At 39.6% G+C, this 27,609-nt stretch overlaps 1 protein-coding gene across 5 annotated transcripts in view; it reads left to right on the top strand.

Annotated features, from left to right (window-relative positions):
* The window catches only part of aplp2 (amyloid beta (A4) precursor-like protein 2), a 55,043-nt gene that overhangs the window by 14,249 nt on the left and 13,185 nt on the right, over positions 1-27,609 (top strand). For 4 of the 5 annotated variants that reach the window (XM_079553662.1, XM_079553664.1, XM_079553663.1 and 1 more), the window contains exons 2-7: positions 7,185-7,358; positions 8,916-9,045; positions 16,813-16,925; positions 19,023-19,243; positions 20,155-20,324; positions 20,838-21,005. In XM_079553662.1, the coding sequence (XP_079409788.1) occupies positions 7,185-7,358; positions 8,916-9,045; positions 16,813-16,925; positions 19,023-19,243; positions 20,155-20,324; positions 20,838-21,005 (976 nt within the window). The remainder of the gene's footprint in view (positions 1-7,184; positions 7,359-8,915; positions 9,046-16,812; positions 16,926-19,022; positions 19,244-20,154; positions 20,325-20,837; positions 21,006-27,609) is intronic. The other variant, XM_079553665.1, reaches the window with a different exon arrangement.

Here is a 27,609-nt window from a genome sequence, read left to right as displayed (position 1 = left end):
AAGGCAACATAATATAATATAAAATGTTGAATACATTTTTTGCCACTGTTGAGAATAAAAAGGACTTCAAGACCTTTATCTAAGATTTTAGAATGTTGTTGTTATTGCATTTGGTATTTTTGTGGTTCTTTTGTTGGGTTTAATTAGCTTCTTTGGGAGTGCCATTAATAACAAATGCTATTTTTGGGTTGCCTTTGTTGCCTACCTGGTGGGTGCATTGTTTTTGTAGCGAAGCTTTGCAGCAAATGAAATGTTCCTGAAATAAGAAGAGAACATTATTCTAATTAATAGTTCAAAGTTCACTGTGGAGAGAAGCCAACAGCTTTCCTTGCAGATGCTATTGTGTTGTGTTCTTTATGCTGAGTGTGCCAACTCTTCCAGACACAATCAAACTGAGATTAGCTGCATGGCCTTGATAGAGCTCGCTATACTTGCTCTTCTGTCTGGGTCAAAACAGTGCACGTTCTTTCAAAGAACTATAACAATGTATCACGTTTTTCTTTTGGTAGTCCTTGTAATAGCTCTGAAACTGAAACTGCTGTATGTGCCTTGCTCACAAAGACTGGTTCAATCGAGTTCAAGTTGTGCGTAATGAGGCTTATGTGTGAGCTTGGGCTGGTAGTGGCATGTCCCACCTGTGGAACTGTGCTCCCCAAGCAATAAGTATTATATTGACTCATTTGACACCTCAGGGCTGACCATATTTAGCTGACTGTATTTGTGTGTTCTCCTCGCTGTATAAATGATGAGAGGTTAATAAACTGGATATAATATGACTTGTTACAATAATTACTATACTTACTTATACTTTGAAAAGTATAAACATAAACGGTTAAATGATGTCTTGTGTAAGCCAAAGTTGAGAGCTTATATTTTGATTAAAGATGATTTTGGTCCTGAGCCCTATGTGACCCTGAACCTATCTAGAGGTCAGCTGTCCGTCTGTGCTCAGCTGAGGTCCAGGACTCTGCCCCTGGCTCTGGAGACGGGACGATTTCAGTCAGTCCCAGAGGAGGAGCGGACATGTTGTTTGTGTCAGTTAAATGATATTGAAAATGAATTGTATTTTGTGTATTATTGTCCTTTGTATAATGATCTGAGAAGGCAATTATTTTGTAATCGGTCTGATGTTGCTGTACGTTTGTTTGAAATATCCGATGAGGAAAGGCTTAAGTTTTTGTTCAAGTATAAGCCATTTCATTTGTGTAAGTTTTTGTTAAGCGCTTGGCTGACACGGAAGAGGATACTCTTTGTTTAATGTTTTTCGGATGTCTGCCTACATTTTTGTGTCTTATAAGCCCATGGGCACCTTTAGGTGCAATAGAAATAAACTAAACTATAAATGTATCTTTCAATATACATGAAACAGGAACAATATTTGGGGGGCTCTATACTTTCTATTACTATTCATGACTTGCTGTTATAGTGACAGTGATGCTCTTTAAATAGTCTTGTTTATTACAGGTAGAGAGCACTTCATTGAATAAAAGGCTGTAGTAAATCTATGATGCTGGAATAGTTTCCTCCTTCACACATTTACAACTCATAGGCACAAGAATATTTCCATACTGTACACTTTGCCTTTTTTACATAAGAGGAGAGGACATGTTTGATGGACTGAGTCATCGAGCATAAATTTCCAGTTGCCTCGGCCGTCGAGACACTTGAATACAAAAGGCCAGTTCATAAAGATGGAGAGGCTCATTTGCATTGCAGTCAGTGATGCCCTTTAGTTAACGTCTGAATGTGAAAATGTTTCAACACTCAATTGACATCAAAACCATATTAATTGTCCAGAGCAGAGCCTCTGAACATTTGGATAAGCGCACATTGTTAGTATTTTTGATGGATACAAAATAGTACATTTCAGCAGTATCTAGATTCTGCTGCTGTCATATTTTTAATCTGCGTGTGCTCGGTTTAGAAAATGCAATTTGTTCCTTGTGGGTGCTGACTGACAACTGTTATTGACTGCTTACACGGTTTTCTCACATTTTTTTTTTCCTTACATAAAAACATTTACTGTGTGTGGTGATATAACTTGTCTCAAAATATTCCCAAAATCATGTTACTAATTAGAAAAACAAGTAAACAAGTGTGGTGAACATTTGACCAACACTAATGTCCCTACAATATAATTTTTTTTACTTTAAGCATTACAGATTTTCTTGAGCAAGTCTTTACTTTAGCGGCTGTGTTCGTAGCAGCTGTCTCAGGAAATAATTGGCACAAAAATAGTGGCAGTAACAAAGTGTAAGCGCAATAAGTACATAACAGTGTGGTTGTAAAGGAGTAGCAAAGGCAGATGTCTTTCATCAATAAATCTTCAAATCAATCATGCATTTTTTATTTTCTTCATATCATGCCTCGTGCCATTACTCCGTGTGTGGCTTTCTCCTCAGAGCTCGACTTGTTTAGCGTTAAATCACCGCTGGGAGGGATTAGCTGGATTACTGATGCCTGGCGTTTCTGCGCACAGTCACATGGACAGTAAGCACTCTGAGAACCTGGAGGTCCTCGTCTGCCTGAGCTGTTTTTATAAACCCAGGTCGGCCTTAAAAACTGGGGCCACATTTAGACCCATGCTCCGGGTCTGTGCGCTTTATAGACCAGCCGCCACTCCGGCAGACTGCATGTGGTGCTACACTAACCATTTACCCGTAATTATGTGTCAAAAATGTCAGCCCGTGGTTTTAAGATTATGGCTCTTTTTCACTTTGCTATTGTCTATGTCTTAAGCCTTTCACACAAGACTGCGCTCAGACCACACAGGCTGGACGAGCGACAGGATTTTCCAGTTGCAGCATCTTCTAAACAGATGAAGGTCTTTGTGCTTTGTCTATATTTGTCAGTGTCCTCAGGGTTTTTATATGTCAAATTAGATCTACTAGTAGCAGTAAGAATGTGGTGAGACGCTATGTTATTGTGTATATTGAGTGAAATTAATACTGATCGATTTCCACTATGCAACTTTTTAAGTGAAACAAAAAGTTGATATTTGTGTGTGTTATACCTTGTCGTGACCAAGTGGCAGTATGACTGGTTAGTATGGTGCCTTTACTTTCCATCACAGCGATCTTTAGGACGCTCCAGGATAAATTGTTTGGAAGGATTTCATTACTGACCAGAAAACCTACAAAACAAAAGATCCTGGATTGTTGTCGAGACCACTGTGATCGAAAGTATAGGCACTACACTAACCAGTCATACAGCCACTTGGTCACTACAAGGTCAAATACACACAACAAAGTTGCATAATGCACCTTTAACTGCATATAAGTTAGAAGGGATTGATCAAAATAGCAACATTAAATGCAAAACGTTCTAAAAATATGGTGCGCTAAACTCACAAAATCTGTCTCCTGGACTAAGAAGTGTAATGCGTTTTCCAGTCATGCCGAAGCTCGTTTTATGCGAGACTCTTCTTGGACCAATAAAATGTTGTTTGTTTGCCAGAGGCAGACGGAGACAGCCACCGCAGTCTGGTGGATAGGCTGCAAACGAGCTCAATGATGTTTTTTTTTATTTTTTTGAAAAGCGTCTCTCATGCCTCCACGCCACCTCTCGTTTCTTTATTACGTTACTGTCTCCGTTCATTTGAGAGTAATAAGTCAAGCAGAGATATGTAAACTATTCAACACATGCTCCCTGCTCCTGTCGTCTTCCTCCGAGCTTGCTCCGCGGCCCATTTCCGCTCCACTCCCTCGCTCCCTCTTTGTCTTTGACTTGATATAAGCCTGAGTTCACGCCTGCACATGATATGACTGCTCCTGGTGAGTCACTTATGACGGATAGCCGCTCAATATTCACGCTCATTAGGTGTGGAGGGTTGCAATTCTGCTCCTGTCAGTAATGCTTGGCCACCAGTGCTTCAAGGAGTTTAGTACAAATACCTCATGACAGGATGCAGAAAACAGCTCAATGTCGGCCTATGCAGTGGAAAATTCAGATGCTACTGCTCTCATAGGCTCGACTTTGGGTTGCACAATTAACTAAAATAACTGGTTATAGTGCGATGTACAGTGACAGTTTCTAATGTCACTAGTATTGTTAATTTTATTAATCTGTACTAACGTCTGGTTTGTACCTTTTTACTTCAGTCTAGGCGCACCTGTGTGACTTAGCCCTGTTGTATATTGTCACAGACTTACAATTGTTTCTTCACACAATTAAAGAACACAATGTGTTTGAACATATTAGGGCGTTTATACCTTTACCCCCATCCCACCGCCTTGGATTTACACTGTTACTTCTACTTTTATACTTCTTGCCTAAAAAATATACATTATAGGATGTCCTAACTTTTCTATTTAGAATGTTTTGTGACCTTTTGCTATCCCCAAGTGTGCTTTGGGCTACAAATTAAATTAAATTATATCCTTTAACTTATGTAAGTTTTAATTATTTTGTCAAGTTCATTCCTCCATGTCCCAACACGTCTCAGTTTTAGGTGACACATGTAGTTCTTTCTCTTCTAACGTGCATCACATTTTGTGCTTTTGAATTCAAGTCTCTTTATACTGTATGTCTGGGATAGAGACCTTTGCTTGTGAGAGCTTGTGGTTGACTTTAAATTTTTGTTATTGTTCTGTGGGAGTTGCCATTAGAAACCAATGAATAGTCAAGGTTGTCCAAAGAAACACAAGTGCCCACAAAGATATTTATTACATTTTATTATATATAATTAGTTAGTTTATCCTAGACTTGGCGTGCATGGTTTTGCATTAAAGCTCGCATGGGGTTTGGTTCAGCTTATTAATTCCTGGGACAAGTTATTGTAATGTGCTTGGATATTTATGCATTGTATTTTTTTTTTTACATCGCAAAAAATGTACATCACCAAAATAATTTCCCCTTGATACAGTAGACACCACGTGAACTACTAAACTAAAGGTCTTTGTAGATGGTCAAGAAAAGATTTGAGCCTATTATTCTGAATCTGACTGAACATACAGTACATATTTCATAGTGTTTGTTCTTCTCCAGCATTTTCGTTTATAATTTGGGATCTGTGAGATTGTGATTTTTCTCACTCAAGATTGATGTTCATGTCCCTCACAGTAACACCCTGTGCCCAGGACACAGTCTGTACTGATTCCTCTCTTGCTACATTTGAGTCAGGCTTCCAGAGGAGTGAGCAGGAATGAGTGTGAGGGGAGCAAACAGGCGTGTGGTGTCGGCGCCTAGGTGTGGATCAGAACGTGGCCATTAGACTGAGGTTATTACTCGACCCATAATCCAGGACGACCCAATCATTTCGCCTCCTTAGCCAAACATAATTGTGTGGTTGCGTGCCTTTTATTGTGAATATTTCATGAAGCTGAGTGTGTTTGGTCTGTCTGTGCCATGCTGCCTTTGTGCCTCGCCGCGCTCTGCAGCCAACGTCTGATTACACAGCACTTGTTTTGTCTTGGCTCTTCTGTGTTCTGCTCCTATTATCAGCCCGCGAGCAGTTCACGTTTAGATGGCGAGCTTTGTCAAACACAGCGTGGCCGGCGTTGCCTCCTCAGCTGTTTTCGTCTGGTATCTCCACGCTCCCATCACTGACTGAGCCTCGGGCGTTGGAGCAGGAAAACGCTGCATCTGTTTGGTGCCGCTACTGTATCTCTCTCTCAGGCCATCGCTTGTTTATTCAGCCTGATGACATTATGACAATCAAGGAGATATCAGTTCCGGTCCCCTTCCCGTCCAGAGGCTCCCTGGTGTGTGTTTGGGCAGGGCCGTGAACACAAAACGGGCTGGTGGTTGCTCTGTTAGCCTTGCTGTAGCATAACTGAACCAGCCAATTGCAACGTGCTTGAGACACACATTTTTAAAGTAGTGTAATATACAGTACTGGTCAAAAGTTTGGTAACACTGGCGTTTCCTTATTTTCAACACTATTTACATTGTGTGAAGACATTAAACTATGAAAGAACATTATGTAGGAAACAAAATAGGAGGAAATGATGTCGTCCCCTGAATTGGTTTTTGCAGTCCTGTGAAGTGAAAACCATTTGACGACATTGTGTAGCTAAAGGGGAAAAGTGTGCAAAGTGGTAATCAAAGCAAAGCTATTTTGGAGAATCTATTTCAACATCTTTGATAAAAACATAACAAACAAACAAACAAACAAACATATGTGTTCATTCATAAATTAATGCCTTCAGTGAGAATCTACAATGTACTGTACATAGTTACTGGTAAAAGCTTTATTTACGTTAGAAAAAAATAAATAAAAAAATCAAGATCAGTCAGTATGAGTGACAAAAGCATGCTTTTCAAACTGTTGCATTGGTGAATAGTAAACTTATAACTGTTTGTATTGTTTCTGTTCTGTAGCCAAGCATAGCACATAACAGATTGTTGTCATTAATCACTGTTAATCATGCTTCCAAGGAATATGTACGGTATATTACTGGCTTGTGTAATAATGTGTCTGGCTCATTTCTCTGAGGCTGCATGACTATGACACACTCCCTTTTAATAAATCTGTACTTATCACTGCTATTTATGTAGATAAGACCACTAATAATAATTGAAATAATAATAGATGTTGCTGTGAGCAACGTTTTAATCCTTGTATTGAAATTTCTACACGTCTGAGGTGATGAAACCAAGGTGTGTTGTTTTCGGCTGGAGTTGTTTATTTTTGTGCTCTGAAGCCTTTATTGAAGAAGATGAGACGAACGAACAACTCTGATATCATCATCACAATATTAAAGACAGACATTTCTGTCTTATATGCTGCAGCCCTATTCACGGTCTTAAAGGGCAGCCGTGCTCAAACACATGCCTCATCTTCACCAGGCTTGTTTTACTGTCTACATTCCCAAGTTGCAATAAACTACTTTCTTGTGCTTCTTTAGAAGTGAAGTGTAGAGTTTGTCCAATGATGTAATCCATTTTAAATTCTATTGCCTACTGCTATATCCTTGTCTAATTATAAACTTTCATTCCAACAGCAATATTGGTAATAAGTTGATAAAAGCTTTTAACCAAAAATGTGACCTTGAAATAAATCACGTAAAAGAGAAAACTAAACTTGGTGCTGCTTTGTAGTTTTTACTAGAATGACATTTAAGATCAACATTTTTGCAATTTATTTCACTTATTTCATAGACTGAGCTTACTGGAATGACAACAACTGTATGGTATGTTGTTATTATATATTTTTTTTACACATGTGCTCTCTCTTCCAACAGGTACTAGCAGCCAATGCTGGCACTGGTTTTGCCGTAGCTGATCCTCAGGTGGCCTCGTTCTGTGGAAAGCTCAACATGCACGTCAACATTCAGACCGGCCGCTGGGAGCCCGACCCGTCTGGGACCAAGAGCTGTGTAGGAACCAAAGAGGAACTGCTGCAGTACTGTCAGGAGGTGAGTGGCAACAATCTGAAACTGAAAATGTAGTTCTTAAATTTGATAACAAATTAATATGGCATGAATGTGGAACGATGTGATGGCTAATCAGTAGAGATGCACCGATTCAGCTTTTTTGCTTCCGACAACGATGCCGATATTCGGGGTTTGAGTATCTGCCGATATCCAGTATCAACCGACACCATGAGACATTCTTAAAGGGACTAGATGCAAGTTGGTCATTTTTATACTCACTACTGCCACCTCAGGTTTTACGCGTAACTGCAGCTTCTATTTTAAGCTCGTGCATGGCGTCCCTTCGGACCCAAATTAACAGTGCAGGACTTTAGAGGCAGTTGTGGTGAATAGGTCTGAGCTCACTCTACACATTAGGGCATTGCTGGAACATGTAGGCCGTGGAAAATACTTACTTTTAACATTTTTAAACTCTGTCTAGTTCCTTTAAAAGTGGTTTGCTCTGAGTGAAAAAGTTATTATTAAACTTATTAATTATATCTAATAATAAATAATGGAAAAGCATAACTTTTCTGCACTACCCTTTGGACAGGCTATTTTATATTCATATAAATAACTCACATTAAGTGATCTGATCATTACAACTTGTGCATCACAAATATCTGCAGTTATTCTTTAACAGCGCTTCATAAACACAAACACTCCGACAGTGGCCGATTTTATTTTATTGGGCTACTTAAGGAATTTCTATCATAGTTTCTGATCCAGCATTGATCAGCTGACGTTAGGATTAGCATGCTCCTGCTAGCTTTAGCATACTGTTGCTATCGGCGCCATTTTGCGCGGCGATCAAAAATACGTTTGAACTAAATACTTAGAACTAACTCAACGATTGAATTCTCCAGCTTCTTAGTTTTAAAATGAGATTTAGTGGGTTAAAATTGTGTTTTTAAAGCGGTGAGAGCCAAAACTGGTATCACTTTAGTATCGGATATTTGTAGCCGATACCCGATATTGTATTTTTTTTCAGTATTGGCTCTGGTATCCGATACCAGAATCAGATTGGTGCATCCCTACAAATCAGGGTGCCACCTCTTGGGGAAAGTTTCTCATCTGCAAAGTGGTTTGGCACATGCATTGCTCATATTGGAAAGACAACGATTAAGACTACGATTGAGACACACCAGGAATGAAATCGTGTTGTGGATGACATGCATTTTTCTTTTCTCATCATAGCCAAATACACAGCCGATGCTTGGGTGTTAAACGGCTTTCGCTCCTTCTTTGCACTGTATCTTCTTCTTAGCCATTGGACTCCCTGCATTAGTGCCATGTTTATTACACTAGCTGTCTAAGAGAGAGAGCCAAAGCCTTATATTTTCATGCAGCTTTCCCCTGACTGCTTATAATGCATTTATTGATGGCATTTTGATGGCATTCAGGCGGGGCGTAAATTGCACTCTCTTTCATGGTTGAGCAGATGGCATCTAGAGAGTATACAGTCTGGATTAAAATGATCCCATTCAAGCTCCACTCTCAGTTTTCTGCGCGTCTCCTTTTGCATCACTCATAACAGTTTCGGCTTCCTTCCTCCAACAGGTGTATCCTGAGCTCCAAATCACAAATGTGTTGGAGGCCAACAAGCCAGTCCGCATCGAGAACTGGTGCAAGATGGAGAAGAAGGTGTGCAAGGGGCATGCCCATATCGTGGTGCCATACAAATGTTTAGGTAAGCTCCCATACCAAATCACTGCGGGTTCAAGGACAGTGTGTTCAACATTAGGTTTTGATGCATTTCGGCCATCAGAAAGGAGGAAGTGTAGGAAAAGGGTAGTGCGCTTCGGTTGGCTAATCCTGGCCTTGAGCTGCACATTGAGAAGGCCAGAGAAGGATGAAAGCTAAGTGATGGCTCTGGGGCAAGCTATTATTGCAGGAGAGGCTTGTTGAGCAATAAAGCACAATCTTATTTTCCCCCTCAGACAGTGGCTATAAACTGCACAGACACACAGGGTCAGAGAGAGGGAGGTGGATCGCTGTCACACGCACACTCTTAGCTTTGAGTCCTGCATCATTGTAGTAATCAGTAGTGGCCACAGGGCTATATCCCACTTTATTAAATGTCAATCTTAGGCTCACACTTCTATGCACACTGGTTTACAGATACACAACCCAATTCTGGCTCTGAGGAAACAGATTTCTAAAATAGTGCTTGTCCACGTACTGTGGGTAGTACATCGGGAAGGAAAAGGCTTCTCCCTCACTTTTGCGTCTGGAAAATGGAAAAGGATGATACAAAAAAAAAAAAAAAAATGTTTTTAGTTTTCAGCTGTAACATTACTGCTCTCCATCATATTTAACTGTATATTGTAACTAATTACACATTTAATAATTCTTATGTAAAGAAAAAGAAAAAAAAAGAATAATCCCCAGATGTCCAATGTGTTGTGAATAGAAAGTTGTGTGTATTCAAATGTGAGGATATTTTACTTTAGGGTAAAAATGTCTGTGTGTCTAATGAGTGAAGTCAACATTTTGGTGACCAGTGACCAGTTTACCGGAGCTGCAGCACCTTCTGATACAAGCACCAGTATTTGACAGTGAATTACAACGTGGCGTGTGTGCTCTCGAGGCAAATTGCAACGTATAGACTGAAGCGAAATCAAGTAAAGCTTCGATTAAGCCGTTTAAGATCAATGTAGCAAGAAGAGCGTAATCAAAATGTGTTTGAAATTATCAGCAAAAGCTTGAAAACGGTCTAACATCCCACTTTAAAATGTCCTGAATCTAATCTAATCTGAATCTGGGCCCACACCAACAAAGCTGGCCTCTCGTCCAAATAGACTTGAGATGTGCCAAATCAGCGTCCTCACTAATGTATTGGCCCTGAAGCTGCCTGTCTCAGTACATTTGTTTTTCCAGCACTATCATTTTTACGAATCAGCAGCACAGCCATTTAATTAAAACAACCCCATTAGTGCAACCGGGAGTAATTACGCATCCTTGTTTCCTGTTGGTGCACGTGTAGTCGTCACTGTTGCAGATCTGTAGATTTTGCCTTATGCGTATGATGACAATGCTCAGCTGTTGTCAATACAGGTGGCACAGCGTGGCTACTGGGTACTTAGAAGGGCCTTTTGAGAGGGTTTCTGATGATCATGTAATGGAGCGTGTTAATTGGGGTTGCGGGGGTCCAATCGTACACTACAAGCCACAACAAGCCTTTTAGCACGGCTCGCTAGCTCAATGTTTGTAATGTCCTGTCGCCCCCGGAGCGGTGAAACAATAAATTCTGTTTATATTACGGCAATTCTTACATGGTACGCAGTTTTTGGATGACAACAATAAATTAGAATAAGCTGATTTTTAATTGCTCTACATATCTCATAAAGTTTGACTTGTATTATGAAATGTTTAGTTTTTTTCTCTCTGAGTCACCAAAGCAAATAACTTCTCTACTGTTTCTCAATTGGAATCTTGAAACGGCTTGAATTTAATTTGACATCTTCCACAAGCCAATGGGGATTCGCCACAATACAGTGGTGAGAAAAGGTAAGTACACCGTTTGGAATTTCTTACATTTCTGCCTAAATTGGTCTGATCTTCATCAAAATCCCAAGAATGATTAAACAGTGTCTGCATTCACAGGAGAGAGTGGAAAAAGTAAGCACACCGTCTGAATCTCATTGAACTACAGCGGTTTTGTAAAGTGGAATGGTCCAAGATTCATCCTGATCGTTGTGAGCGTCTAAACTGCAACTACAGAAAAGCAGTTATTGCTGCAAAAGAAGGATCAGCCAAGTATTGAATACAAGGGTTCACTTACTTATTCCAGGCATGTTGTGAAAGTCTCAGGTTTTTCTAAAAAATATCTTGATAAACTTGTGAATTTAGTTTCTATTGATGATAGCACGATGTCCAGGCCCAGTTATTTTTCAGATAAACCTGAGACATTCACAACATGCATGGGATAAGTAAGTGAACCCCTGTATCAAATAGCTGCTGATCCTTCTTTTGCAGCAATAACTGCTTTTCTGTAGCTGCAGATTAGACGCTCACAATGATCAGGATGAATCTTGGACCACTCCTCTTTACAACACTAGCGAGATTCAGGCGGGGTACTTACTTTTTCCACCCTCTCCGGTGAATGCTATTTTATGTTATATGTAATGTAATTACATGTTATGGCCACTAAAAATATGATCAAATGTAAATGTTTGGGTGGTATTAGTTTAAGCAGACACTGTTTAATCATTCATTAATCATCATGTGATTTTGATGAAGATCAGACCACATTTAGTGACCAATTTAGGCAGAAATATGATAAATTCCAAACGGTGTACTTACTTTTTCTCGCCACTATATGTCATTCAATTGCAGCTGGAAAAAAAAAATACTTTAATACTACTGTTCACTACGGAGCCACATAAACTGGCTCTATGTATTGTAAAGGTCAGTTTTTATTGGTGTCTTTTTGTGCAATGGCTCCACATCAGCAGCCTGATCTCCCCCTGTCCACACAAAGGCAGGGCAAATGAATGTGATTTTTGTTCTGTGGCCGCCTAATCCCTGCAGCATGATGCCTTTGTCAAACAGCAGAGGATTATTTTGCAGATTTTTTTATTACCATTGTGGCTCGGATGATGAGCGCAGTGTGTGGTAAATGTACAGCTGGGTGTGGCATGTGTGAAGAGGAGCCTGTCTCAGATTGAATTATGGGTAAATACAACATTAAACCCCAGGACAATAGATTCAAGTGGGTATTAGCAGAGAATCAACGGATAGAAAAACACATTTGAAGGAATTAGTGCCCACACCTTACCTTCAGGAAGGACGATAGGAGCAATTTGGCAATGCGTTTTGTGGCTCCAAAAGGGTGGTTCTTTTTCTCAGATTTTACTCCTCACTGAATACGTTGACGAGGATGTATTATCCCTAACTTAAGCTTCATTTCTTATGTGAAAAAATGTTGTTTCCCCCCACAAAAAAAGGATAACAGGCCTCTGTGGAAGATTGTAGTTAGATATTGTTGACTGCACTGGGAAGGTAAAGGACGTTTCGCTGTCTTCAGAAGCTTCTTCTTGCTCTTCTAGTCAGGTGTAAGACCTGTGACACGCAAGCTCTAGTGGCCTATTTAAACTTCATTCTGAGTGAATAACTTCACCTCCTTCTTGTTTACACTAGAGCAGTTTCACTAATTGAAATTTTTGAAGTTTTTGTTATGGGCTGGTGAGGTTCCATTTGCATTAACAAAGCTCTGCTGCAGTTCACTGTAGGGGGGAGACAAATTATATCCAATCCCCCAAGGATAGGTTTGTGCTAGTCCTCTGCTCAATCAACCCAGTCCAGGCGAAAGTATTTGAAAAATTTACTGCAGCTGATTGTGTAGAATGTAGATTGCTGGGTAGCATATACAGTATCTGTTGGCGTCACTATGGTTTTGCTTTTGTATAAAGCTTGGTTATAAAATACGAAACCTTTGCAATATAAAAAAACAAGCGTAATTCTGTCTTGATGAATTTGCTTAATGTTTGGTTTGTTTAGAAGTAATGGTGATTACACTGCGTTCATACATGGAGCTCCTGTTCGAAACCCTTGAGAGATAATAAGCATACGGTCGACAGGCAGATCTTAAAGTGGCACTTAATTAAATTCTCCTCCTCCCAGCGCTCTAGGTATCATTGGTTTAGTGGGTAGTCATACCTCTCCTACTTACTCAGGCGTACTGCAGCAGGAGGGGAAATGGATAAATGTTTCAGCTGTTGATTTAGACAAAAGTGTAGGTCCGCTGGTTTGTAGCAAGAAACGAAGGCCAACGTCTCACACTGATGTCTGTCTCTTTGCCACGAGGCTCTGCGGTAATACTTAAATAAATATTTTTTATACTTTTATCAACTCAAATATAAAACTTAATTGTCTCTACATCAGTGAATTTCTCCATCGGTTTATTAAAAGTAACGCTGCTGATCTCCATGGTAACGCAGGGCAGTCAGCGCCATACTGGAGGATAACAGACAGATTTCCATAGACTAAAAGTCGGTAGAAACTGATCAATATCTCTAAAGGTTTTAAATTACATGATTAAACCAAATTACGTCAGTGACCAGCAGCACCTCCATACACACTGAAAGTTTGAAACATTTACATGGCATCTTTCAGTCACTAGAAGACTTTTTATATTGCTGTATGTTAGGCCTGTAAGCTAGTTGCTAATCATTCATTAGCATTTTGGGGCGTCATTCTTATGCTTTGAGATGTCGCTGCATTTTGTCCAGCACCCGTAGTAATTCGTGTTGCCTCTCTCTGACTGTAAGTGAGAATGGCAGGATGGATGGATAGTCAGTCGCTTTGTGATTTCAACATTATTAGCATAATCTTATTTTATCTTATCTTATAAGACGCAGGTTTTTTTTCTTCTTCTTCTTCTTCTTCACGTGACTCAAAAAAAGAAAAGTGACTTAAGCGGACAAAGAGGAGGTCACAGTGAAGAGACGAACTGGGCTCTGCTACAGAAACGAGTACAGCGCGTGCAAGGCCCACAGCTGCTGTTTGAACAGTGCCATCCATCACCCACTGCAGCATGAAACCTACTCCACTGTACAAACCAAAACACGGCGTGGATGTGTTTGAGCAGATGAAGGGAGGAGTCCGTGAATGAATTTGTTTGCAGCTGGTACAGGGTAGAGCCGATGAGAAATGATGAGGCCTTTTTCCTGCAGGCTGCATCTTCGACTGAAAGTCTATGGAGGAATTTCAAGATTAGCAATAGCGTAGAACATTGCTACCCAACCAGGGGTGCGGGGACCTGGGTACTGGAGCACTCAGCAGGGGGTTCTTGGAATCATTTCAGAAGAAGAATTTCAATATTAATTTCAAAGGAAAGTTAGTTTTAATTATGTTTTTCAGTAAAGGGTTTGATTTTGGGAGTGATTTAGCTTACAGCCTAGGCCAGCCTAATTTGAAAGCTAAGACCTACAAAACTGATCATCGCTTTTTTGTCACTTTTTTTTGCGTGTTCGTCACATTTTCTGCATTTTTTTGTTATGTTTTGTCATTTTTTAAATTGTATTATTGTTGTTTTTCCAGCATGCTTGCTTTTTTATCACTTTCAGTCATATTTTCGTCTCTTTTTTTCCTGTTTTTGTCATTCTCTTGTTGCTTTTTCATAGCTTTTTTTGTTCCTTTTTTTTAATGCTTTTTCATCACGCTTTTATCATTTTTTTTTATTTTTTTTTTGTAGCTTTTCGTGTCACTTTTTGCCATAATTCTCGTTTTGCCGTTTTCATCCTCGTTTTTGTCACTATTTTGCCGCTTTTTTCAAGAAGCTTTTCGATTTGGGTAAAACCAAACTGGAGAAAATGTGCTGGGTTCAGGTGGGGGTTAAGAGGTTAAACACTGAATAATCTTAGTTTAGTTGGTCACTTTACAACAATATTGATAAGATCCTCGACGAAGGGGATACTCGGAGCATGAATGAACGAGTCAAGGGGTACGGGAGACCAAAAAAAAGCCATAGGGCACGGTCTGTTTACAATACGTTTTGCTTTGCTGCCGATATCCATTACGCTTATTTTTTTATCTGTCATTTGTCATCATGTTTCTACTTTTCAACGCATGGCTAGCAGTTTTAGTGGAAATAGTAGCAGTAGAACCGGGAGTAGCGAAATGTCGTATACAGTTTGTTTCATTTCCCAAGGATTTATGGAGGCGGACACCAAAGGCAAGGAAGCAGTACATCAGCGTTACAGAACATTCTGCAGAGTCAGCCAGTGATTTATCTGTTTGTAGACTTTTTTTATAAACTGTAATTGCGATCTCAAATAAAACTGTTGAAATGGAAGAATTATAAGGTTATGAGCGAAACCACCGGAAACTGTATGAATATAGATTGAATTGGCTTGTGAATGGGTTTTTGCTGAGGACATGACTAGTCACACATTAGTGTTAGAGAACATTCTGCAAAGTCAGTCGGTGATTTATAATTAATTTGGTTTGCTTTGATTTCTTTTTACTACAGTTAATGATGTCACAAAATGTTGTTTTTGTAATGGACAGATCAGAGACCATTGTTCCATTACAGCAGGGGTCACCAACCTTATTTCAGCTGAGGGCTACTTTAAGAGCATTAAGTTGTTCGAGGGCTACCAGTTAAAAACAAATCCTAAAGACTTAAACGTACACTGTTCACTTATAGGATATTGACCCCATATTATATTAAAATAGCTTTATTTTAAACTCATACCGAGTCATAAGAACCGAAATAACTGTAATTTTAAGAATTAGATAGTTTAAGCTATTAGTTTTACACTAAAAAAGTCCCAAGGGCTACTGGACATGCCCCAAAGGGTGACCCCTGCATTACAGTATAATGAGCCAGTATGCTGCTGTATGTGTGTTGCTGAATTGTATGCCATTATTACAGAAAATTCAACAACACCACAGTGTCTTTTCTCAATTTTCCCCAAAAGGTCAAGTGTTCAATATTTCCAATACAACACCTAATAGTTTGTCTAAATGTTCTTATACTGGGTGTTGTGGCCGGGGGGGAAATCAAATAGCGGTGTGCCGTTAAAAGGGTGTTACTCTACCTCCTGGGCGGAGATGAGCAGCAGCTGCAAAGGCCTCGGCTATTTCCAGTTCTGTTCTCTTCCCATCCAACCCTCTCATTTTCCAAAACACCGCTTTTCTCACTCTGGCGGCCCGGCCCTCGCTTACAGCGAAACGACTCCTGACCCAGGGTTGTGTGTGTGTGTGTGTCAAAGCTGTCAATGAGCAGTTACAGGACACATCCCAGCCCTCTTTGTCAGACGGAGACCCCTATTAGAGTGATTGCAGTCTATTCGTTTGACACTTCAGTGTCCTAGTCTTTGTTTTGGAGTGAGCATATTTGTTTTGAGTACATCGCCACCAGCATTGCCACCAGCGCAAAAAAAGTATTAATCTATTAAAAAAGTGTGACAATTTCCCCAAGCACTATTGTTAATATAGTGTCTTTTCCATTTGAGTCGCAAGAATGAACATAGATAAGCTCCGTGTTAGGCAGTGAGCAGCGATGGTTGAAGTTGCAGACTGAACCTCAATTTAAAAAGAAGAATTCTATACAATATTATTGCACAGCTGAATGTATAATGGATTTTAAATATGAATAGAATTGCCTCACATTTCGCTCTTGTGTGTGAGCTTGTTACATTGCAAGTCAGCCTAGATATTAGACCTATACATCATCATTCAGCCCGTTTAAAAGGCAATGCTATTAGGCTGTCAACAGTGTGAAGTCTAATCTTCCCAACTTCTATTTTGACAAGAAATGTTTTGATTGGAAATGTGTCAGAAACACAGGCAACTCTTAACTTTAGTGTTTTACCCATGTTAGATTAGAAATGAAAAATTCCACACACAAAAATCTAATATTGTGTGTGTGCCTTTTGACTTACTTGACCAGTTAAAGATGAGTTTTGCTGTGATTGTGGTTTTACTGATTTCCTGTTTGTGTGTTCAGTGGGTGAATTCGAAAGCGACGTACTTCTGGTTCCCGAGAAATGCAGATTCTTCCACAAAGAGCATATGGACATGTGTGTGAGTCAACAGCAGTGGCACGGCGTAGCCAAGGAGGTAAGCAAGAAGGAAGCTAGTCAACCTCTTTACCCCCCACTTTAACCGAGCACAGTTTCTCCAGTTCGGCTTTACCCAAATCTTCAATCCAAGTCCTTGTTTTTGTTGTCACGTTTTCATCACATTTTCTTTAATAAAGCCACAAAACAAATCCCTACGGAAACATGACAAAAGGGCAACAAAATTGATTAAAACAAAACAAGGAAGCTTTGATGAGTTTTGTAGGTCTTAATGACTTAGCTTTCAAATGAGGGCTGGGCGATTATGGAAAAAAAAAAAATCACAATGATTTTCCCCATATTGATCGATCTCGATTTTCGATTTGATTGTTTTGTTTAAAAGAAAAAAACAATCAATGTGGTCTTTCCTGGACGAGCATGTAAATGCTGCGGCCAACCTGAAAACTCCACCTAACTCAGCAGGAAAAACAAACTACACTTCTAGCGTCACAGTACAACATCCTCTCACAACAAAACACAAGCACCCGCAAAAGAGATGCAACAAATTGTTATGTCTGAAGAAAGTTTTCATTTTGCCCATAGACGAGTTTAGCGCAACTTTGTAGCTGACTTTACACGAAAAAACGCCTAGCCATATTTTTTTTTTCGCCTTGATTAAAACGCACCATGCGATTATCGTGACCAACCTTTATTAAAATCTCAATTAGATTAAAATCTCGATTAATTGCCCAGCCCCAAGGAGGAGGTAAGAAGACATTTATTCCCCAGGTAACTCTGCTGTATTTAGTGGTGGACTTCTAATTCCTTGTTTAAAAACAATGTGATGAACTGGGCATATCATACAATTTTTTTTTTTTTTTTTGTCTACTAAATTCATAATACAGCGTTTATTTGTAGAGCACAATTCTGACATAAAGTAATTCCGTTACAGAGTACATGCGCTGCCTGAACAAAAAAAAGGTCCCATGCTCTATTAATTCTTTTGGTCGTCTTTGGCTTTGATTAAAGCATGCAGTTGCTGTGACATTGTTTCAAAAAAGCCTTCTAAAGCACATCCCAAAGATTCTCTCATGCTCCCTGAACCACTCTTTCACAATGTGAGCCCGATGAATCCTGGCATTGTCATCTTGGAATATGCCCGTGCCATCAGGGAAGAAGAAATCCCTTGATGGAACAGCCTGGACATTCAGGATGTTCAGGTCGTCGGCTGATTTCATTCTTTGGGCACAAAGTGTTGCTGAACCTAGACCTGACCAACTTCAGCAACTCTAGATCTTAACAGTTAGTTAAATCCAGGTGGTGACTTTATGTTTGGTCAGGCAGTATAAAATTACATTTAGACAAATCAGCAAAGCTTGAAATCAAATAAATTTAAAAGCATAGATAACATTGCAGATAAAATGCTTTTGTTGTCAAATGCACAGGGAAACAGAAATGTTTTTTTTTGCCAAGATTTGAACATTGGTTTTGTTGATGTGTTACTTTGTCATTGTGTAGAATAATAGACATGACACTGAAGTTTTTTTTTTTCCCGATTATGTTGTTTGTACACGCCTGTTTTGACTCATGTAAGACAACACAACTTACTTCAGTTCAGACCCTAATCATATTACCGTCAAGGCAATGCAGTTAATCCCAAGAGGGCACACATACTCACACAAGTCCTTGAATTTGACCTTTTGGGTTTTACTGTTAACATTGACCACTCTGGGCACTTCAGAGACAGATGTGGATTTCTTGACATTAAATCATGTATTTCCGTCTTTACCAAAGTCCAGCACATCGTGGGCCCCCTTTGTAGATCCAAAGATCTTCCTGGCCCGCCCAATATTATGAATTCAATTATTTATCAGAGTGTTTCATCTTTTTCCTCATTAATTCACATAATTTCACATGGCAATTCACAAATGATAGATATTATAGGCTAAATACGTTGTTGTAATTAAACAAATACACATGAAGTTCATTTTAAAGGCATTCACTTTAAGGAGAATTATGTGTAGGCTTCCCTGCAGGGACTTTTGCATACCATTCAAAATCTAACTTAAAATCTAATCTAAACCACCATGACTGTTTGATATGAATAATTAGTGGTAATAATTACTAAAGCATAGAACATATTTATTATCATTTACAGGCCTGTGCCAAGGGCTCCATGGTGCTCCACAGTTATGGCATATTCCTGCCCTGTGGCATTAACAAGTTCCACGGCACTGAATATGTCTGCTGCCCCGCCTCCCGGTCTGAAGAGGCTGCCCCTCCGACCCAGCCCACTCAGGAGGAGGACACAGACGAAGAAATTGAGGATGAGGAGATCGATGAGGGTGACCTAGATGAAGACGAGACAGTGGAAGAGAGGTAGGTGAAAATGGTCCAGAGTAATTTAAATAATGTTGTTAATATTCTGTATCTGCTTGAAATGCATGCTTTTTGGCAAGTATTTGTCAGGGCCACTGTTTTGGAATAGTGGGCTTGTGGTTAAGGCTTCTTACATTACAATGCTGGGAACTGTGTCGATATCAGCAGTGTGACTTCACCTCCCAGCTCCCATAATTTGCTAGTTTTGCCTTTCTGCTCTGAACCCAATTCACACTGCACTGTCTAATGCCTTATGGTCAAAAAACAAATAACATTTAAATCCTCTAAAACAGTTTCTCTACTTTAAACTTAAAAAAGAAACAAGAGAAGCAAAAAGAAAGCTTTATTTTCTTGAATTTTCCATAACAAGTAAAGCAGAACTACGTAACTTATTTACCTTAAAACATAAATCCTTTTAGCTGTCCCTCTGGGGGTAATACAAGTGTTAATGGGATGATTGGGGGTTTTACCCCCTGGTGTCTCTGGCCAGAAAACCACACTTGCAACTTTCCCTGCTTCGACCCGGAGACCCAATACACACCAATGGAATCACGAAGAAGAAGTTAACAGGGTAAAGGGCAAAGCTAACTGCAGGCTTGCCTTTTCTGTCAATGTAGCATTTACTCTAAAAAAAACCGCAACATGCTACGACACCTTGTCACTGATCTAGAATTCCTGGTGTACAGGGAATCTATACCAGGGCAAAGCATAGTATAGTAAGTGTGGGGTTGAATATGGCACAGCTATAAAATATGGCGTGTCATATTGTTGAAGGGCAGATATTAAGGCCATCTGGATGAATTAAAGCCTTGTGACATTGAACTATGGGGAGTGCTCAGCCTCGTTTGATAAATCACTCTTCTCTCTGGCCACCACCCCTTCACTCAATCATCCACTACTCCCTTTCACAGCGAGGCGCCCGCTGCCGAACTGCCCACACAGAAGGAGGACTCTGCAGTGGAGGAGGAGGAGGATGAGTACCACTACGTCTATGAGGATGAAGATACTGAGAAGGAAGACTCAGAGAGGACAGACAGCCGGATGGCACAGGATGACGACAAGGTTCTGGAGGAGGTCAAAGGTTTGTGGAGAACTTCAAATTCACTGTGTTTTTAAAGGAGGAGTGTATTGGTCAACACCGTTTTGATTTTGATTTCTCAACATTGCTCTGTCATTAGCTCAGTGGTTCCTATTCAAGAGAGTTAATAAAATATTGGGATTGTGTCATCAAGTTGTGCAATTTATACATTTTGGACCAGATACCAAAAATGTTGTGCTCATTATGTAGAGTATGTCATCATCATCTTCATTCAAAACATTTTGACATAATTTGCAAACCCTCTAAAACTTACTTCTCCTTTAAACGGCAGCCATTTGCACCCGACACATCAAATATTTAATCTATGAATCAACATATTTGATTTGATCTATAGTTGACCTTTTTCACGAAGGATGAGGCTAGTTCTGTATTGCTCAAAACCCGGGGATTGCGTAAAACTGAGCTAGTCTCGTGCTCCATGAAAGGGGTCCATAGTTAGAAGTATTTAAGTGGCGCCTCTACTGGCGGGCTGACTAACTGGCTGTCCCCTGGCAGCCGTGTGCACCCTGGAGGCAGAGACGGGTCCGTGCCGCGCCTCCATGCCCCGCTGGCATTTCGACATGCGCCAGAGGAAGTGTGTGCGCTTCACATACGGGGGCTGCGCCGGCAACCGCAACAATTTCGACTCAGAGGAGTACTGCATGTCCGTGTGCAAACGCCTCAGTAAGTCTCTCCTCAGACCGGGACTGGCTTTACTAACCCCCTCTGATCTTTCCTGTCTCCCCTAGACTCTTTTAGCTTTGTCTTTGTGCTTCAGCTGTAAATTTGTTTTACTTTCCTCATTTATTTTTGTACACTTAAAAAGTTGAGGCGTCTCTATTTTGTCAACCCATTATCCACTTTAAGACCGTCATTCAAATTATGTGGTAATTTGAAATTGGGGATTGGTGTCAACAGCAGGAAATCCAATCTTATTAAATCAGGCAATCTTTATTTATTTTTTAAGTGTCTTTCCTACAAATGCCACAGTGTTTCTGTCAAAAACTTTTAATGCAGTACTGGCTCAATACATTTTCAATCAAATGTAATTAACTTTATATCCCAGAGCTGAGTGGGTAAATAAATTGTTGCATCACATTCAGGATGTATTTCACAAAAGGCAGCGCAGGCTGACATGACAAATGTGGTTCTATTCATTCACAGGCGACGTTGCTTCATTAGTTTTGGTTAATGCCTTCCTAAATCCAGACCAATAACTCATTTAATATTAACAATGTGAGACAGAAAACCATTAACTCAATACAAGGCTTATCTAAAACAATGTGCTGTTGTCATTGGGATATAATGCATTATACTTGAGTCCTCTTATATTTGTTTTAATGGGATTAAACATTTTAATGAATTTGATTACACTTCCGCGACATGGAAGGAGAAAACATTGATTTTTCTTGCAGTAGCCAATATTTAGATTTTTATCTAGTTTTCTCCCTTAAAGGTGCTATGCGCAACTCTAAATGTTAAAAATAACCGTTTTCTCACCCATACATGTTTAAACAATTGCCTGATGTGCTGATTGAGCTCCTCTCTGATCACTGCACTCGCCCCTATTATCCTGTGCAGTAAAATAAATAAGACGGATTCGGGACGGAATCTTAAGGTTTTGAGCCTGGGCGTGACGTCATGCGCGTTCACGCGCACCTGGCTCTGGGGAGTTTGTTGATTCGCCGCCATTATCCGCATCAGCGAAGACAACTCCGCGACTTTTGCGAAAGTAGAGGGTGGATTGTAAGAGACCGGACACTTGTTGATCCCAAACCCAAACGCAAACTCAACGTACGATAAAGAAGATAAAAACTTTGTCTAGTGTGACCGAAAAGGGGCAATTTGGAGTCAAACAGGCGCCGCAGAGACGAGTCAACATCGGACAAACTACCTCCGGTCCGCTCTCGGGCTCACCCGGACCTCAGCTGCTTTCTCCTGACTACAAGGGTAAGACACAGTCTCTAATGTCTAATACGAGGTCTGATACGGTAAATCTATGTCAACAAATGACGATGCGTAACATGTGTAATGCTACGCGTTTGCTTAGCTAAATGTACGATCAGAATTGGTTTTATTGCCATTGTCAATGAGCAGGTTCACAAACGTGGAGTTTTCTTCAGATCAATCGTACATCATGAAACATAACATAAAAGATGAACACCATGTTTTAGTGTTTGGTTTACCGGGAGCCTTTTACGTTTCACTCACATCTTCAAAATGATGCTAAATGCTAAACGGTGCTCATGTCCTTGACCAACACACTGACCTAAGACTCAACTTTGTCTGATATGTTTTCTTTTGGGGGAAAATCAGTCAATTGTTCCCAGAAACGTGGTACAAAAATGTTACTTGACAGGCTAACGTGGCTGTTGCTGTGTACACGATTCTGATAAATTATTTGTGAAGAGCGCACGCCACCCATATAAATGTTAGTCATTGTTTACTCCTACTTTGGACCTGGTTTATGTCTAGACCTAGTTCAGACCTGGTGTAGACCTGAGTTAGTCCTGAGTTGGTCCTGGTTTAGATGGTGTGTGAATTGCTAATAAATAATAATACCGTAATAATGATAATGTCTTCCAATCTTTACTTCGTTTGGGGTCAATAATTTACTGATGTGCATTTTTTTGGCTAAGATATTGTATGTTTTCTTGTGCACAGGAGTTTGAGCGAGAACTGGCCACACACACATGTCTCTGATTGTGTCGCCCTGTGTCTTTGTGGTATGTTTGTAATGCAGTTCCTACTGTCTTTTCCTTGTAAAGGTGTGAATAAAGTGTGTATGTTTTTGTTACACAGCCCTGGTGGTTCAGTGCGGAATCAATTGGATGAACTTCCAATCATTGGGCTTGAGGAAGCCTCATGGACTGCAGTTATAGTAGACTTGGTGAGTACTAAATGTCTGTAGTGTTTTAAAAAAAGTCATGAACAGGATGTAATGTAATATAATGTAGGTGCATTTGTAATACTTCTGCATATATATCTGCATAGTTTGCCCACGCGGACACAAGATGTGGATGTGGAACAGCCATAACCTCTTCAAATAATAAACATGAGAATGGTGCATCTTCTACTATGGGATGCATCATTTCTACTGCGTACCAGCCGTAAGGGAGATTTGGACAGAGAAGAGGGCTGCCATTATAAACCCATTACAGACTAAAAACAGTGTTGTTGGCCTTGGTAAGTTATAAACTGCAGATATTTGCAAATTCTCTAATAACTGACATGCATCTGTGTTTCTATTGTAGCTGACGGACAAATGGACTCCAGGTAATTCAGTGGTTTATGTGCTTTGTCTCTGGCGTTTTTTCTTTCATTTGTAAATCAGAATATTTTCTGTATTTGAGATAGTGATGGGCATTTTCTAATGCAGTGTTTGTGTTTTATTACAAGGAGAGAATCAACGAGAGGGCGTTTCCTATTCCCTCGACGTCTGGCTGCAAAGCATCTCACTAAGAGACTTTATGCTGTAAGTGACATGGTTTTCATGTGAGAGTGACATGTAGTAATGAAACATGAATTTAAAATTTGAACTTGTTCAACAGGCCTGGGTGATGTCGCGACATAAAACAATACTTGGCTGGATAAAAGATATTGTAATTCTATTGCTTGTCAACATGCAAGCAACAGAGGAGTTTATGGTGAGTCTGATCATTGAAAATGTATGTAAAGTACTGTAGTAGTAGATGTCAATGTTGCTTCTACTATTACATTATAGAGGTTTATTTTTGTATTTTAGGGTGTGTGGTGAGGGGTACTCCACTGACATGGTGGAGTCCATGGGTCTTTGGGTGATAAAAGTAAGGAAAGAGAGGTCCTACGCCCGGGATCTGCTTCTTCATATGAAGCCAGGACAGACGACGGCCACGACCACCATGACCACCGACCGGTGCATGTCAACAACAAAGGCCATGTGTCGTAAGTGATCGCTTTATGACTTCCCGATATAATGCATGTTTTGAGAACTTATGTCATATAAATTGTTGTGCAGGCAAAAACGACTGTACTGCAAGAAGTCACAGACCGGGCCGAAGACTACAGTGACATCCCTGACCTGCAGACAAAAATTCTACGAATACGACTTCAGTCTGCAGGACTCCCCCAAGAAAACGAAGCTTCCGAACATATGACCCCTGTCTGGCCTTGTGCCCCGTCCTACAGCTGATCTGGTGCAGTCATGTGTCCACAGAGGGCAGGTATGTTTGTTTTTCATTGTTTTACAATGCATGTCTGTTATCTGTTCCATAAAAACATATTTGTTCTAATTGCTAAAAATCATGTTTTGTTTTTCTAGATGCCATCAGCTCCCTGAACAAACTCCAAGTGAAACATAAGCAGTGCATATATATTTATTTTTACAAACATGGAACAACATATTTACAATAAAGCCTTTTCTTCCCTAATTCGTGGACATATTTTCTCATGTGCTCACAGCTTGTTTATTGCCTGAATGGTGCTTCTTTACAGTCAACATAAATGCCAAAAGGGTCAGGATCATTTTCTGTCCTCACTGATCAATCGTGCACATGATTGAGCAAGATTCTTCTGCCTCCCCCCTTGGTCTTCCTCGTGGTCTCCCCGTCTGCTCTGCCCTGCACTGCTGCCACTTCTCTCCACAAGAACATCAAATTGACCCGAGCTGGAATTCTAAAGGGAAAACAATATTTTGTTATTGTGATAAGATACATGCTGTATTCTACACATCGCAGGAAAGAAATACAATGATAAAAGGGGTGCTTATTTTACTTCCCTCATATTGTACAGCAGGCTGACTTTTTACAAAACAAATAACTATTCGTCTACATCAAGTTTGCTTCTGAACTGCATCACTACCGGCCCATGCGCTTTCTATTTCCCAGCTAATATGATCTTGTACTGTGTGAATTAATTCCATGCTATGTGTATAGGGAGCCTTTTTTTCTCTTCTAAATGTATAAACTAGTGACTTTTGGCAGCTACATAACCTGCCCTGGTACAGTAGTTGAAAAGTATTAGCACATTTCACAGATACATGTATTTCAAATTACTGTCTAATAAGAATATATTACTGTTGGAATATGCTACTAAGCAGATCAATAAAACAAGCTAAACCCTCACAAATATTCGGAGGATCAGGCTGTTTTAGCTGAGATGGTAGCGTTATATTTCAGTCTACTTTGTTGACCAACTAATAAGGTATTTGGTGTGTCACTCACTGATTATTATTTTTTAGCTTATACAAAGTAATAATTTATATTATTCATGAACGCATTACAATTATAATCCAATCATCAGTGAACACACAAAACGGGTAGAAATGGGATTATTATTATTATTTTTACCTTTCTCCTAACCCCGTTTTTCCTCTGAAAAATTAATGTTGTTTAACTGAAATGCAAAATCCTTTCACATAATTCAAAATAACGTATAACTTTCTTACCTCTGAAGACATTACGACTCTCAACAAAAGATTTGTGCAATCACGAATGACGCTCCTTTGGTTCTGATCGGCTCGTGCTCGTGCAAGCGTGCGTGTGGTCCAGGAGCGCGCACAACTCTGAGTGCAGTTCCGCTTTTCGCCAAAGGGGGCATAGTTCTGCGAAAACTCAGAGACTTGCGTTGTGCACCTTTAAAATCATGCTTTTAATGTAAAAAAAAACAGACAAAATTGACCCTTTGTGATGCTTATTTTATGAAGTTTTGTATGCTAGCAAGCCATAGATTTCCTGCAAATAACTATAACATTGCGGCGCAGCGGCCACTTTCCCATGTTTATTCACTCACAAATATAGACATATTTGGTATCCACGTGTAGCATGAAAGGCGACCGAGATGATGCTGTAATCCATATGTGGTCATTTCCTTTCTGGGAGACAGCTGTGGCCATTGCTGCAGTTTAAGATGTGCGAAATATACAGGTTACAAAACTTTAAGGCCGGCTTTCTCAGCATTAGTAGATCCTACAGACTCCAAACATTCCAGTCTTGGAATATTATTTAATATTTATGTATTATATAAATATATTTACAATATATCTTGATTGTTTTTTCATATCTAACCTCTAGCCTGATTCATTGAGCTTGTTGAAGCCAGAAAACAAGGCAAAATTTTTATTTTAACAAATTATTTCACAAACAAATAGCTTATTCAAAAAAAATATCCAAATTCCCCTCTGAATTTTTTTTTTGTAACTGATATGTTTGCAAATTAAAACCATAAGTTAAACCCGGTTCCACCAATTTAAATTTCAATGTTAAAAATATTGGAAATTTTGGCAATTTTATGCATAAAATACTTTATTTTTAAATAATAAAACAAACCGAAAACTTGCAATATTTTTTCTCATATTTATATCAGGAATCAACAGCAAAGATTTCAAATTGATATCCCTAAATTTAAAAAAAAAGCCCATTGACCTGCAAATAATAAATGGAAGATTTTCATATGATTATAGCCATGTGTGACACTCCTGCACGATTTCAGAGGAAATTCACATTTTTGACTGTTTTAATATTGCAAAATAATAATAATGTTGTCTTGTTTTAAAGCCACACCGCACAGAATTTCCCCCCATAAATAAAATTTAATACAAGCATTTATTTTATGACAGATATTTTAAGAATTGAAAATATCTCATAAACAAACGGCTCACCTCTCGTAAGACTTGACTGTAACTTTACCAGGAGTGGGTACGTCTCCAGCTCGTCTCCATGGAGATGTCGACTAAAGTCAGCAGCATTTGAGATTTAAATGGGTTTAAATTGATTACCCACTGCAGTAATAGCATTTTTTTTGTTGAGCTGGTCATTAGGAGCAGGTTTTGTACTGATGGCAACAGTCCAAATGTTACGCAGTGTGCCTTTAAAATACCTTTTCAGTACAAGTACGTTTCCCTTACGGCTAAGCAGAACTAAATTAGGTGCCGTCTTGTGATATAATGGACATAGTGTCTCCTAATATTGCCTTTATGTAACACCATTTCTTATGCCTAACCCAAGTATCGTTACCTCAATTCACAAAAGTAAAATAAAAAATCTTCCATTTCCTTCATGTGTCCATCTGCACGTCTTGTTTATTTTCTGTTTTCTTCTGTTATTTGTTTGTTTGCCATTTTTACGAGCTGTCAGTCTCTCACATATCACTACTGTCATTTTGTCCCAACGCCAGAACAACAAGCATAAGCTACATTGTTTTCTTTTGTTTTGAGCATGCGGTTTCAATGTTAGGCTGAAGCTGAAGCACTCTTGTATGAAAGGGAGCAATGTCTGGGGTTTTTGTAGTTTAAGAAGAGCGGGAGACTTGT

The sequence above is a fragment of the Gobius niger genome (assembly GCF_951799975.1).
Source record: "Gobius niger genome assembly, chromosome: 1".
NCBI lineage: Eukaryota > Metazoa > Chordata > Actinopteri > Gobiiformes > Gobiidae > Gobius > Gobius niger.
This window is presented reverse-complemented; position numbering and strand designations above follow the sequence as displayed.